We start from the raw sequence: 12,841 nt of genomic DNA, 5'->3' as shown, positions 1-12,841 counted from the left end.
CAACTAAGAAAGCTTTATACCAGGAATGCAAGGATGGTTGAATGTTGGGGAAACAGTACAATAAATCCTATCAATAATAAGAATCATAAAAATTATCTACTATCAATATATTGCTTGTGTGCTTTGGCCCCATTCTCTCAGGGCCAGGTTGCTACATCTCCCCCTTAAAGTTCTCAGGTACTCTTAGGTGTTTGAAGTGTTTCTTCTCTATTGCCATTTGTCCTAGTCCCCACCACTTGTGCTCCCTTCATTGTTAAGGAGCCAATGCTGAGCACCCCAATCCCATTACTTTATCTTTGTGAAAAGAAATATTTACTTCAAAGTTATAGCCAAAACAAATATATAGACTTTTCCCCCAACACCTCCAGGACATACTCTCCCCTATATCACCTCAATCTCTTGTGGGATGAGGGTAAAAGTAGGCTACATAACATTGGTTCCATCAAGTTCACATCCAAAGGCAGCATCTCTGCCTGATGAGTCCTCAACTCAGCTTCCTCTGGGTGCTCACCTGAAGGTCCACCTGAAGACTGTTTCTTGACAACATGAATGCAGTGCTGGCTGAGACATCTGGCCTTAGACTTTTGGCTTCCCATGGCTCAATCTCCCAAGCTTTTGAAACTCCCAAGATCAGAGCCTCTACTCCCTTCACTAGATCCCTCAGAAATAAATGAAGCAAAGAAACAGCAGTTGAAGTTAACAGGCTTTTCTGAGTGTCTCCACAGCCAATAAAAGTGCCTCCTCTTCCCCACACAGTTAGCCAACTGGAACTAGATAGAAAATGCCTATGAACCTCCACAGTCTGTCTCTCCAACACACTTCACATTCACATCACGATTCTCTGAGAGGCAGCTCCCTAGCATTCTCCACATGGAATTGCCATCTGAGGCACTCTGGGAATGCACCAAATCCCCATTATAAATAGATATATAAAGGGCCTTCAATCAAATACAGCATCTATTTATGTTGAGAAAAGTGTAGAACTAGAGGGACTTTTTTTAGAGCCAGTATATGCTAAAAACCAAGAGCCAGCATTATATGTGATGGAGAAATATGAGAGACATTCTGCCTAAAAACAGATATGAAGAAAGATTTTCTCCTTATCCCTCCTATCTGACATAGACCTGTTGGCCATGATGATCACTCATGAAAAAGAAGTTAAGGGAATAAGAATTTGTAATAAGGAGTTTCAAAAATCCTTATTCACAGATGGCATAATTAGATGTTTTGAAAATCCAAGAGACTCAATTGAATTACTTTAATTGGTAATTAATGATAATAAATTAAAGTTTCTTTTTATTGTTATATTATTTTGTTTTGTTTTGGTCTGCACCTGTGATTTCATTTGTATAGGAAATGATCTGTGGGGAAAACCACTCAACCAATCTAGATCCAAAACAGCTCTACAACTTGTAGTTTTAGATAGATACTGAGAAGCTAAGTGAATTCCTCATAGTCACACAGTCAGTATGTGTCAGAGGCAGGATTTGAACCCTGGTCTTCTTATGGCTCTCTAGCTAATATGATACATTATCTCCCATTGAGCAAGATAAAGCCATAAAAATTACATTCATTTTTATATGTAATTTTTTTAAAACGAGGAAAAATGATGCTAAATAAATAGCATTTGCAGAATGACAAAATTTATCAAATGTGTGGCCATCAATCTATCAAAGTCACAAATATAGCTATAAGAAGACAATTTTCTATTTATTTTAACAAAACTGAAGGACGAACAAAACACATGAAGGGATAGCCTCTGCGCATGGATAGGCTGAGCTAATGTGATTAAAAGTTTATATTTCCAAAATAAATGCATAGATTTAATGTAAGACCAATCAAAATACCAATAATTTATTTTATAAAATAAGATATAAAATTTTCTATGGGGAACAAAAGAACAAGAATGTTTAAGGTAACTAAGAGCAAATAATAATGAAATTTGACCTATTAGGTTTAAAAAAATAGTATAAAGCAGTAAATATCTAAACTATCTGGTACTGGGAAAATTAAAAAAAAAAAGATGTGATATCTTTTTGAAAAAAGATAATGTGGGCAGCTAGATGGCACTAGTGGATAGAGTACTGGCCCTGGAGTCAAAAGGACCTGAGTTCAAATCTGAACTCAAGACACTTGACACTTACTAGCTATGTAGCTCTGAACAAGTCATTTAACCCAAATTGCCTCACCAAACCCCCCCCCCCCACACACACACACACACAAAGACAAAAAAATGGAATGCTGGGAAACAAGCATAACATCACTCTGTAAATTAATATAATCTTTTCATAGAGCAGCCTGATAATGGAGTAAGAGTTTTAGACTGGACCAAACCCTTTGACTTAATGATATCATTAACAGGACTAAATGCTAAGGGTATTGTTAAAAAGGAAAGACTCTATCCCTATGAAAATACTCATTGCTGCTTTATTTTCAATAGCCCTCAAACTGGGAAAAAGCCAATAATTAGGGAGTAGCTGAACAAATTTCAGTACATTCATGTCATAAAATAACATTAGGCTATAAAAATGGCAAATATGAAGGACATAATCAAATATGGGAAGATTTTTACAAAATGATATGGAGCAAAGAAAGCCAAACTAGAGCAACATATAAACTTGCTGTAACTGTTTAGGGGGAAAAACAGCAACAAGGTGAAAAGTGATGAGAAGGGGAAATGGGGAAAAATAGCTATTTAGTTGTTATTATTATCTAAAAGTTTATATATGTACATTTATAATTTATCAGAATGTAAATACCTTCATAGTATCATATCTTTCAGGGGGGAAGGGAAAGTTTAGGTCATCTGGTACAATCCTCTCACTTTATAGTCGAGGAAACAGGCTCAAAGAGAAAGTTTAAGATCCTTGCCCAAGATCACATCATGGGGTCATTAAGTGGCAGAGCTTAGATTCAGACCCAGATCCTTTAATGCCAAATCAAGTGTTCTCCGTACTGTATCAGTCTGTTATTGATAGCCACTAAATTTAGAATTCAACATTTTATTTGTTGTTTTATTTTATTTAGAAGCTGCTAGGTAGCACAGTGGATAGAATGCTGGACCTGGAGTCAGGATGATCTGAATTCAAATCCAGCCTCAGACACTCAACTAACTGTATGATTCTGAGCAAGTCTTTTTTTTTCTTTTTTTTCTTTTTACTATAAATTTTATTTATTTAGAATTTTCCCCAAGTTACATGTAAAAACAAAATCTCACATCGATTTTTTTTAAAACTTTGTGTTCCAAATTTTCTTCTTCCCTCCCTCCCCACTCCTCAAGAACTCAAGCAAATCAATATAAGTTATACATGTGCAGTCGTGCAAAACATTTCCTCATTAGAACTAACAAAAAATTATACTTTAATCTGTATTCAGATATCATCAGTTCTTTCTCTGTGTATGGATTGCATTTTTCATAAGTCCTTCTGATAGCATCCTCCTCATCATTTCTTATAGTACTCTCATCCCACAATTTGTTCATCCATTCCCTGATTGATGGGCATCACCCCAATTTCTAATTCAACTTTTAAAAAAAATCTCTTTTAGGGCACCAACCTAGGAGTGGTATTGCTAAATTGAAGAGTATGCATGGTCTTATAGTCCTTTGGCCACAGTTCCAAATTGCTCTACGGAATGTTTGAATCAGTTTACAACTTTACCAAGAGTTTACCAAGAGGGATAGTCAGGCTTTTTTCCTTTCATAAACTGGGTAGGACCTCAGAGTTAGCCATTTAGTCCAATCCCCTCATTTTACAGATGAAACTGAGGAGGAGAAAGGGTAAATGAGTTGCCCAGGGTCACACAACTACTAGATGTTTTGAGACAGAATTCAAACTTATACCTTTCTGACTCTGCCGCTCCTCTATTTCCCCTTGATCCTTGCAGGGTACTTACTATCCACTAAATGAACTTGTCCCAGGCATTGGAATTCCTAATTAAGGTTCTATTCACTCTGATGTGTCATTTGGAGGTGGAAGTGACCCTGGATTCCTTTTTTTTTTTTTGGAGGGGCAATGAGGGTTAAGTGACTTGCCCAGTCACACAGCTAGTAACTGTCAAGTGTCTGAGGCTGGATTTGAACTCAGGTCCTCCTGAATCCAAGGTCAGTGCTTTATCCACTGCACCACCTAGCTGCTCCCTTTTTTGTGACCCTGGATTCTTAAAGGCTCTTCCAGCAGCCCAAAAGCTCTGGCAGGTGCTCTTGACTTGTAAAGGCTACAATTACTGGCACCAGTGCCTTACAGTACATCTCCTCTCAGGATCAGCCTAACTCATTACAGAGATCACCTCCCACCCTCAGGGTATTGGCAACTAGATCATCAATTTTTTCTGCAGACACAGTAATTCACAAAACTAATAAGGAATATAGGAGTTGCCTTCATCGGTAGTGGGAGTACCCATACCACTGAGATCACATATCCTTGAAGTATTGAAGTAATCTTATTATTAATTAATATTAATGAAATCTCCTAACTCCAGGCATTTTCATAGTTGAGGGAACTAATGATATTTAGTCTGGTGAAGAGAAGACATAGTGGGGATATGATAATGTTCTTCAATTATTTAATGTACTGTCATCTGGAAGCAGGATTGTATATATTCTTCTTAGCCTCAGCAAGAGCAGTAAGTTGGACATTCCGATCAATAAATCAAGGAGGCAGATTTCAGGTAGAGGGAGGAAAGAAGAAAAGATGGAAGGAAAAGAAGGAAGGGAAGGAAAAGGGAGGAAGGAAAGAAAGAAGAAAGGAAAGAAGGGAGGAGGAAGGAAGGAGGGAGAAGGGAGGGAGGGGAAAAGGGAAAAAGGAAGGGAAGACAGAAGAGAAGGAAGGAGAGAAAGGAAGGAAGGATGGAAGGAAGAAAAGGAAAGGAAGAAGGAAGGGAGGGGGAGAAAGAGAGGGAGGGAAGAAGAGAAAAGAAAAGAAGGAAGGAAGGAAATAAGCATTTGATAAGCATCTTTGTTCCTCATAACAACCCTGGGAGGTAGGTGCTATTATCATCTTCATTTTACAATAAACAGAGGTTAAATTATTTGCCCAGCACATAGTAAGTGTCCAAGACTGGATTTGAACTCAGATCTTCCTAGTGTTTCCTATCCATTGTGCTCCTGTCTCCAAGTATAGACCTGGGCTCTCCTCAGTAAAAAGAACTCCAGGTTTAGAAACTCCCTTTGCTAACAGCAGATCAGTAACTTCCCTTTAACTTACAGTCTTACATCATCACCCAGGACTACTGAGAGGTTAAGTCCCTATGTTAGAACAGCTAACCCGTGCCACAGGCAGGATGGGAACCCAGGTATTCCCCAACTCCAAAGCTGGTCTTTTGCTTACTATACCAATTCAGTATTTTTCCAAACCATTAAGACTATCCAAAAATAAAATTTTTGCTTTTGACAAAAAAATTGCTTTTGACAAGCAATGGTTAGTAGTTCATGACTGGATGCATTCAGGTGGCTAGATAAAAGTACAACGGAAAAAAAAAAAGAATTATAATAAGTGATACTTGGGTGAAGAAAGCAGAATTAGATGCTTGCTATGTTTATATTATTTTTAAAGCAACTACAAATATTTTAAGTATATAGGCAAAAGAAATCAACCAAAAAAGGAATGCAGCCACAATTAAGGTAATTATTTAATTAAACTGTGTACATATATCGCTTTCAATTTAAAGTTTTATTTAAGACTTTATTTTTATTTTGTTTGCATTTTGGGCTTTTGGTACTTATGGAGAACATTATAAAATTTATAATAAATAAGAAAGCTCTTCTGACTCATTCTTCCCCCTCCTACCTCCCCTGCTGCTTCTGCTTACAGATAAGACTGTCCCTACTATGTGTTGGGAGTTCCCTAATGTTTGGCCCCATACTGGGGAAGAGCTGGAGACTGTACAAGGTTTTTACCCAGCGGGTCCCAGACAAGAGAGTGGTGAGTCATTACTAAATTCATTCCACTTCGTTGCAGAGGAAATTTCTTTTTGGTCTCTGTTGATGAGAAGATAGAGAGACCTTCATATGAGATGATGGCACCTGGCCTGTTACCAAAACAAAGAGGACTCTCCAGAGGAAACATGCTGGTCACTGTGTAGCAATGGGCTGGGTGGCTTTGTCCCAGAGGGCTGTTAGTGGTGAGTTCCGTGACTCAATAGCAATAATACCTGATGCATTTGCTACCTAAACCCTAGGACTGCTATGGAGGAAGGAGGCAGTGTGATCCAGTGGAAAGAATGTTGGAGTTAGATGACTTAGGTTCAAATTTGAGCTCTTCCAATCCCTCCTTGTTTGACCTTGGATAAGTCATGTCACAATGAGCCTATTTCCTCAACTGTGAGAAATAAAATAGTTGGACTAGCTACTCTCCAAGGTCCCTCTGACTTCTAAATCTGTTCCTGTCCATTGCTTAGTGCTTGGCACAAGTGTGAAATTCCAAGAAAGGATTGTCATAGTAGTATTCTAGAGATACCCCTAGTTAGGAGACTGAGCAGTTTCCCATGCCGGGTTTTATGCCTGGGCATATTTTCTGTAGTACCTCAATGATCTATGGTTAGATCTTCCAGCCTTAGCCCAGATGGATTGAGAACATGGGCCCAATCCCTATACACATTTTTTTCTTCATAGTATTATAGATTTAGAGCCAGAAAGGAACTTAGAGATGATCAAGTCCATTCTTCTTCCCATTTGGCAGATGTGGAAATGAGGCAGAGAAGTTAGGTGACTCTGTGATTATAGAGCCAATGAGATTTAAATCCAAGTCTTCCTGATTCCAAGTCTAATAATTTATCCACTACATGATGATGGGGGAGCAGGGATATTTGATGATGATGCCGCCAAAAACCTACTGTGAACATTTTACATCTACTTTCAGCATTATTTTATACAAAGGGCTCATGCAGATCTGACTCATGGTATATAACCTATAAGGACCTTGGGTTTAATGTGTTGCAGATTATTAAAGACCTACAGCTGCTTGGGCTGGTTGCAGTACTGGTGATGGTTGACATTATCCTGCTTGTGACATGGGTATTATCTGATCCTATCCAGTGCCTTCAGATTCTCCGTTTTACAGTGAGGGTAAGGAACCGGATTCCCTGGGAAACCTCTTCACTGAGCTAAACTGGGTTGGGTAAAAGTCATTCTTCTGCCAGCATCCTCAAAGCAGTGGCAATAGCCACAAGAAAGACTTAGAGTGCAAAGGAGCAAAGTGGAAAGAAAGGAAGGAAAAGAAAAGGTATTATCAGGAGGACTTCATGACAAAATGGATACCACTGTTTTCCTTGTATCCGTTATATGGCAGCCCCCTGAACCTTGCCTCTATATTTCTTCCTGCTCTTCATGAAACAGACCTCTAAGACATTGGAACTTAAGGCATATGAGGGCGAATAAATGAAAGAAAGGATGAATGAGCATGTATTAAGTGCTTCCCATGTGTTAATCATTTTCCTAGGATTAGGAGTACTGACTCTGTTTGTCTCTCTCAGATGACAGAGAGAGACATCACCTGTTCCGTGACCAAGACATACTTCTGCGCTTCCCTTTACTCCGATCTCTGGATTGCTCTCTTTTTGGGATATAAGGTTGGTAACTAGAATTCTGTGGAATACAGAACAGCTGTCAGACACTATCAATCATTTTAGGCAGAGTTCTGTGCATTTCAAGTTAAATATCCCAGCTCACTCTGTGGAGTTCTTCTATCCTACAAGAGTGAAATCTTTTTTTTTTTTAGTAAGACATTCAACTAGAGTTAATGCCTCTTATTTTTCCTGAGGAAATTGCTAAGATTTGGAGCTCTTAGTTTAGCAATGTGTAAATGTTTGTGTCTGTCTGTGTATCTATAGATACAAACACATATGCGTGCATATAATATATATATGGTGTGTGTATATCTATCTATCTGTCTGTCTAATCTATCTATCCTTAAGGCATAACACCAGCATTTTAAAGGTTAAGGAATAAAGCTGTTTTGTCTGATATTGCCATTATTTTCATATGCAAATATATGAATATGCAAAGTATATGTGACTTCATCAGTATGGGGAACACCTAGTATGTGAAGTCCATAAAAATTGAAACCAGTTTAGACATGCCTAAGGCTCAATCACTTGAGGCTCAGAGTGATTCAATGCTTTATTAGCAATTATCTGGGACAGGATTTGAATCCGTGTCTTTCTGACCTTAAGTTTAGCATTTAGTTTCTTATACCATGCTACCTGTGGGTACCAAATAAGGCAATATGTATAAAGTAGTTTACAAACATTTTTTGAAATGTAGTCATTCCCATTTATAATAATATTCCAAGGTGTGCAAAGTATTTTCCTCACAACAACCCTTTGATATAGCAAGAAATAATATCCCAATTTTAAAGATGAAAAAAACTGGTGCTGAAAGAGCATGCGTGACTTATTCAACTGGTAGAGAATCACATACTCAGTATAATCAGAAGGGAATTTTAAAGCCCCAGATGCCCTGCAGATGTCTACTCTACTCATCTCTCATTATGCTATCTTCTCCCCTATAACATCCCAAATTAGACTTACTCCTCGAGATTACAGCTGTTCTCTCCTGAAGGCAAATGTTAAAATGCACATGTCAGTCAAGTCACTTCAACTTTCTGATCCTCCATCCCTTCTGTTTCCATCTGTCTCATAAATCCCTCCTCCTCTCCATGCTCACTCCTGGTTCAGTCCTTCACTATACCCCTTACCTAGATTACTGCAGTAATCTCCTAATTAATCTCCCTGCCTCAAGTCTTTCCCCATTTCAGTCTATTCTCTACACAACTAGAATGCAGATCTGATCATGTCACTCCCCTACTCAGTAGACTCCAGTAGCTCCCTAGGGCTTTCATGATCAAATATTATTTTATCTTCCTCTCATTCCATGTAAATTTCTATTTTGTACAAGGTTTATACTGCACATAATAGAATTAGAACCAGAGGGACACACCTTGGAGATCATCAGATTCAACTTCTTCATTTTACAGATAAGGAAACTGAGTCACAGAGAGGTGAAATGATTTGCTCAGGGTCACATGACCAGCGAGTGTCCGAATCAGAATTCTAATCCAAGTCTTCCTGATTTTGAGTTGAGGTTTCTATCAACTACCTCTTTGTACAATTTTACATGTACCTAACAAATAAATAATTAACTATACACATCTTGGGGTATTTACTCAAAACATTTTTTTTTTTTGCGGGGCAGTGGGGGTTAAGTGACTTGCCCAAGGTCACATAGCTAGTAAGTGTCAAGTGTCTGAGGCCGGATTTGAACTCAGGAACTCCTGAATCCAGGGCTGGTGCTTTATCCACTGCGCCACCTAGCCGCCCCCTGCTCAAAACATTTTTACTAATGATCAAACATGTTTGGAGACCATGAATCAGTCACCACCTCCCAGCCCTGAATCATTGCTCTTAAAAATTTCCCAGAGGCTTTTCCAGTAGTTTTGGATGCTTTTGCAGAGTGACTTACCTTATCTAAACTCTATCCTAGTGGTTCCCTATTTCAGTCTTCTAGCTGCTTGGTTCAGACCTGACTCTAGTATGTAGATCTCACTTGGCTTGATTTCCAAATAAACGTTTTCACATCACCTTGCCAACATTTCTTTCTTTCCCTAATCTCAGCCTCTCTTGTTTCATATTTATCCTTGTATGCTTCTTCCTTCCATTTGATGCTAAGTTACTTGAGAGCAAGGTCTGTTGCATGTTTTGGAATCTCCAGAGCCTACACAGTGACTTCAATTCCACTCAACAAACATTATTAAGTACCTACCTCATGCAAAGCATTGTTTGAGGTCCTGGGCACACAGAGACAAAGATCAGAAACAGACTCTGCCACTAAGGAGATTGTCTTCTATTAGAGGGATTAATTCCAGTACCTTGTTGTTGTTCAGTCATTTCAGTTGTGTCCAACTCTTCGTGACCCCATTTGGGCTTTTCTTGGCAAAGATACTGCAGTGATTTGCCATTTCCTCCACCGGCTCATTTTACAGATGGGGAAACAGAGGCAAACAGGGTTAAGTGACTTGCCCAGGGTTACACAGCTAGTAAGTGTCTAAGGCCAGATTTGAACTCGAGATGATTTAGTCTTCCTGACTCCAGACCTGGCATTCTATCTGCTAAACCACTTAGTTGCCCCTACTTCCAGTATAGAGATGAGCAAATAGAAAAGAATTTGAAAGGAAGAGAGTACAAATACTGAGGGGGATGAAGGAAAGTTACCTGTGGCACTTGAGCTGAATCTCAAAAGAAACAAAATATTTTAAAAGATGAAAGTGTCTGTGCGAAGATACAAAGATGAGAGATTGAATTTTGAGTTTAAAAAACATCAAATAGGACAGTTGTAGATGGAATGCAGAGTACGTGTAAAGGGAACAAATGTGAAATAAACTTGGAAAGGGAGAATGGAAGTGGGTTGTGAAAGGTCTGAAATTCCAAAGAGAAAAAGGAGGGCATTTTATCACAAAGCTACAGAAACGACTTGAGCAGGGGTGCGGTGTGATCAGGCCCGTGCTTTAGGAATGTTCATTTGGTGGCCATGTGGAAGGTGAACTGGAAAGGGTGGAGACTGGAGGCAAGAAGACTACCCAGGGGCCTGTTGGAATAGTCTAGGTGAGAGATGATGAAAGATTAAACTCAGGAATGACCCACACTTCGGGGGCAAGACATGGGTTATGATCCAGCAAGGAAGATGGAAGAGACATCAGACAAGTAGGAGGAGAACCATGAGTCTTGCACATAATATGTCCTTCATGCATGTTTAGGGAATTGAATTGAAATAGATTGTAGAGACAGAGGGGACCTTAAAGATCTTCTAGTCCAATAGCCTCATTTTACATATGAGGAAACTGAGGCCCAAAGAGAATGAAGGAACTGCCCTAAGGTCAGGCAGTGAATAAGATCCAGGTCTCTTGAACCCAAGTCCATTGCCCTTTTCATTATGCCATGCTTCCTCATTCACCTAGTATTTTCTGTATTAATTAGACGTTTTGTTTTCATTTTAGTGGAGTCAATAGTTTCCCGTTTAAAAAAAATTGAGCCAATTCTTAGAAAAAAGACTGTACCTGAGCTGCCCCTTAGGACTTGCTGGAACAGTATGAAGCCTTCCTACATATATCCTTTCTCATTTTTTCTGTCTCCTTCCCAATACACAATTGTACTTTGGGGTCCGAATTTGTAACAGATTGCATAATTCCTGAAGGTTCTATTAGGACCTTGCTAAACCCTGGCAGCCAGATCCATAGCCCCACAGGCCTATAGGATGGGAAATGGCTTGCACAAAGCCCTACATCGTGGAGGATCTTGACACTATACTATAGAAGGTGTTTGGGGGCTATCCATGGCAACCTAATTTCATGTGGCAGGTATGGGTAACCTGGGCAAGAGTGAAATTGGTAGCTATTGTCATCATTATGCCCTCACCAGGGCTGCCTATGTGCAATGATTATAGGGACAAAGGGAAGGTCCCTTCCTTCCCCAAACAAACAAATAAGCAAACAAGCAAAATCCTCCCCTAACTTGGGCTGAATGAAGGCTTCAAAGGCTGTGAGTGAAGCAAATAAGACCAGGAGAACAATTTATACAATAGCAACACTGTAAAGACAAACAACTTTGAAAGACTTAAGAACTCTTATCAATGCAATTACCAATCATGATTGCAAAGCACCAATAATGAAGAATTCTATTCACTGGCTGACAGAGAGGTGACACATTCAATAAAGAGAGTAAGACATATTCTTGGACATGACCATTGTAGGAATTTGTTTTGCTTGGTTATTGTGATGTTTAAAATCTAAATTGTGGTCGCCTTAAATTAGAAGCTTCAGCACCAGTCTTTGGGCATTAAACATTTATTAACGCATACAGGTATTCACAAGGAGTTCAGAAAGTTAAGAAAAAAGAGGTCCTACCTAGCCTAGAGTTCCAGCCTGGTTGGGTTCTTCCTGAAGTCCTCCTGCTTTAATCAGGATCTCCCCAGCAAGCTGTTTGTGGAAGCTTTTTATAGGTCTGGAACAGAGGTGGTCCTTACACACTGCTTCAAGGTGATTGGTTGGCGTCCTCCAAATCCATTAAGGGCTAGCCAGGTGTGATTACAATCTAGTTAACTTTGAAGTAGGCTAATCAGCAGTCAATCACTCTCACTTGATTCAATCAGTTTAGATTAATCTCCAGGTGGGTCTTTGAGTATCTGCTAAATCCCATTATTTTATCACATTATGCATGTTTATTACAAGAGTTTTCTTTTTCCTTTGCTCCTTTCTCAATGAAAAAGGGAAGTGAGAGGAGAAAAAAAAACTTTGTCAACTGAAAAAAAATATTTCAAAAGACAAACTCTTGTGAGATGTGAGACTTTTGAACAATCATCAAAGACACAGCTTCTTGTGGTGGAAAGATCAGGAGACTTGTGATCAAAAGACCTGAGTTTCAGAGTATAAATTGAGATTTCTTTTTGACATGACCAGTGTGGAAATTTGTTTTGCTTAACTATACATGTTTGTAATAGTAGTTTTATTTTTCTTTTATTCTCAATGGGGGCAGAAGGTGAGGTGGGAGGGAGAAAGGTCAATTTTTGTTGATTGAAAAAAAATGTTGTTTTTTCCCCCAAAAAATATCTAAGTTTGAATTCCAGCTCTACTGACTAGCAGTGTAACTATGGGCAAGTCTCTTTACCTCTCAAAGCCTCCCTGTCCTTTTCTGTAAAAATGGAAATAATAATACTTCACAGCAGTGTTTTATGAGAATAAAGTGTGATAGGAGTAAAGTACTCATATAAATGTAAGGCATAAATCTTGTTTTAAATAGAGGACTCCTGGGGGTAACAACATCTCTATTCGAGTGAATGAAGTTCTAATTTTGG

General features: G+C 38.9%; 1 protein-coding gene across 1 annotated transcript in view; it reads left to right on the top strand.

The window, feature by feature from the left end:
* Positions 1–12,841, top strand: part of GPR156 (G protein-coupled receptor 156) — a 120,159-nt gene that overhangs the window by 78,449 nt on the left and 28,869 nt on the right. Inside the window, exons 5-7 of the mRNA XM_043996117.1 lie at positions 5,811–5,921; positions 6,938–7,063; positions 7,471–7,566. Coding sequence (XP_043852052.1) covers positions 5,811–5,921; positions 6,938–7,063; positions 7,471–7,566 — 333 coding nt within the window. The remainder of the gene's footprint in view (positions 1–5,810; positions 5,922–6,937; positions 7,064–7,470; positions 7,567–12,841) is intronic.

The sequence above is a fragment of the Dromiciops gliroides genome, chromosome 3 (assembly GCF_019393635.1).
Source record: "Dromiciops gliroides isolate mDroGli1 chromosome 3, mDroGli1.pri, whole genome shotgun sequence".
Classification (NCBI taxonomy): Eukaryota; Metazoa; Chordata; class Mammalia; order Microbiotheria; family Microbiotheriidae; genus Dromiciops; species Dromiciops gliroides.
This window is presented reverse-complemented; position numbering and strand designations above follow the sequence as displayed.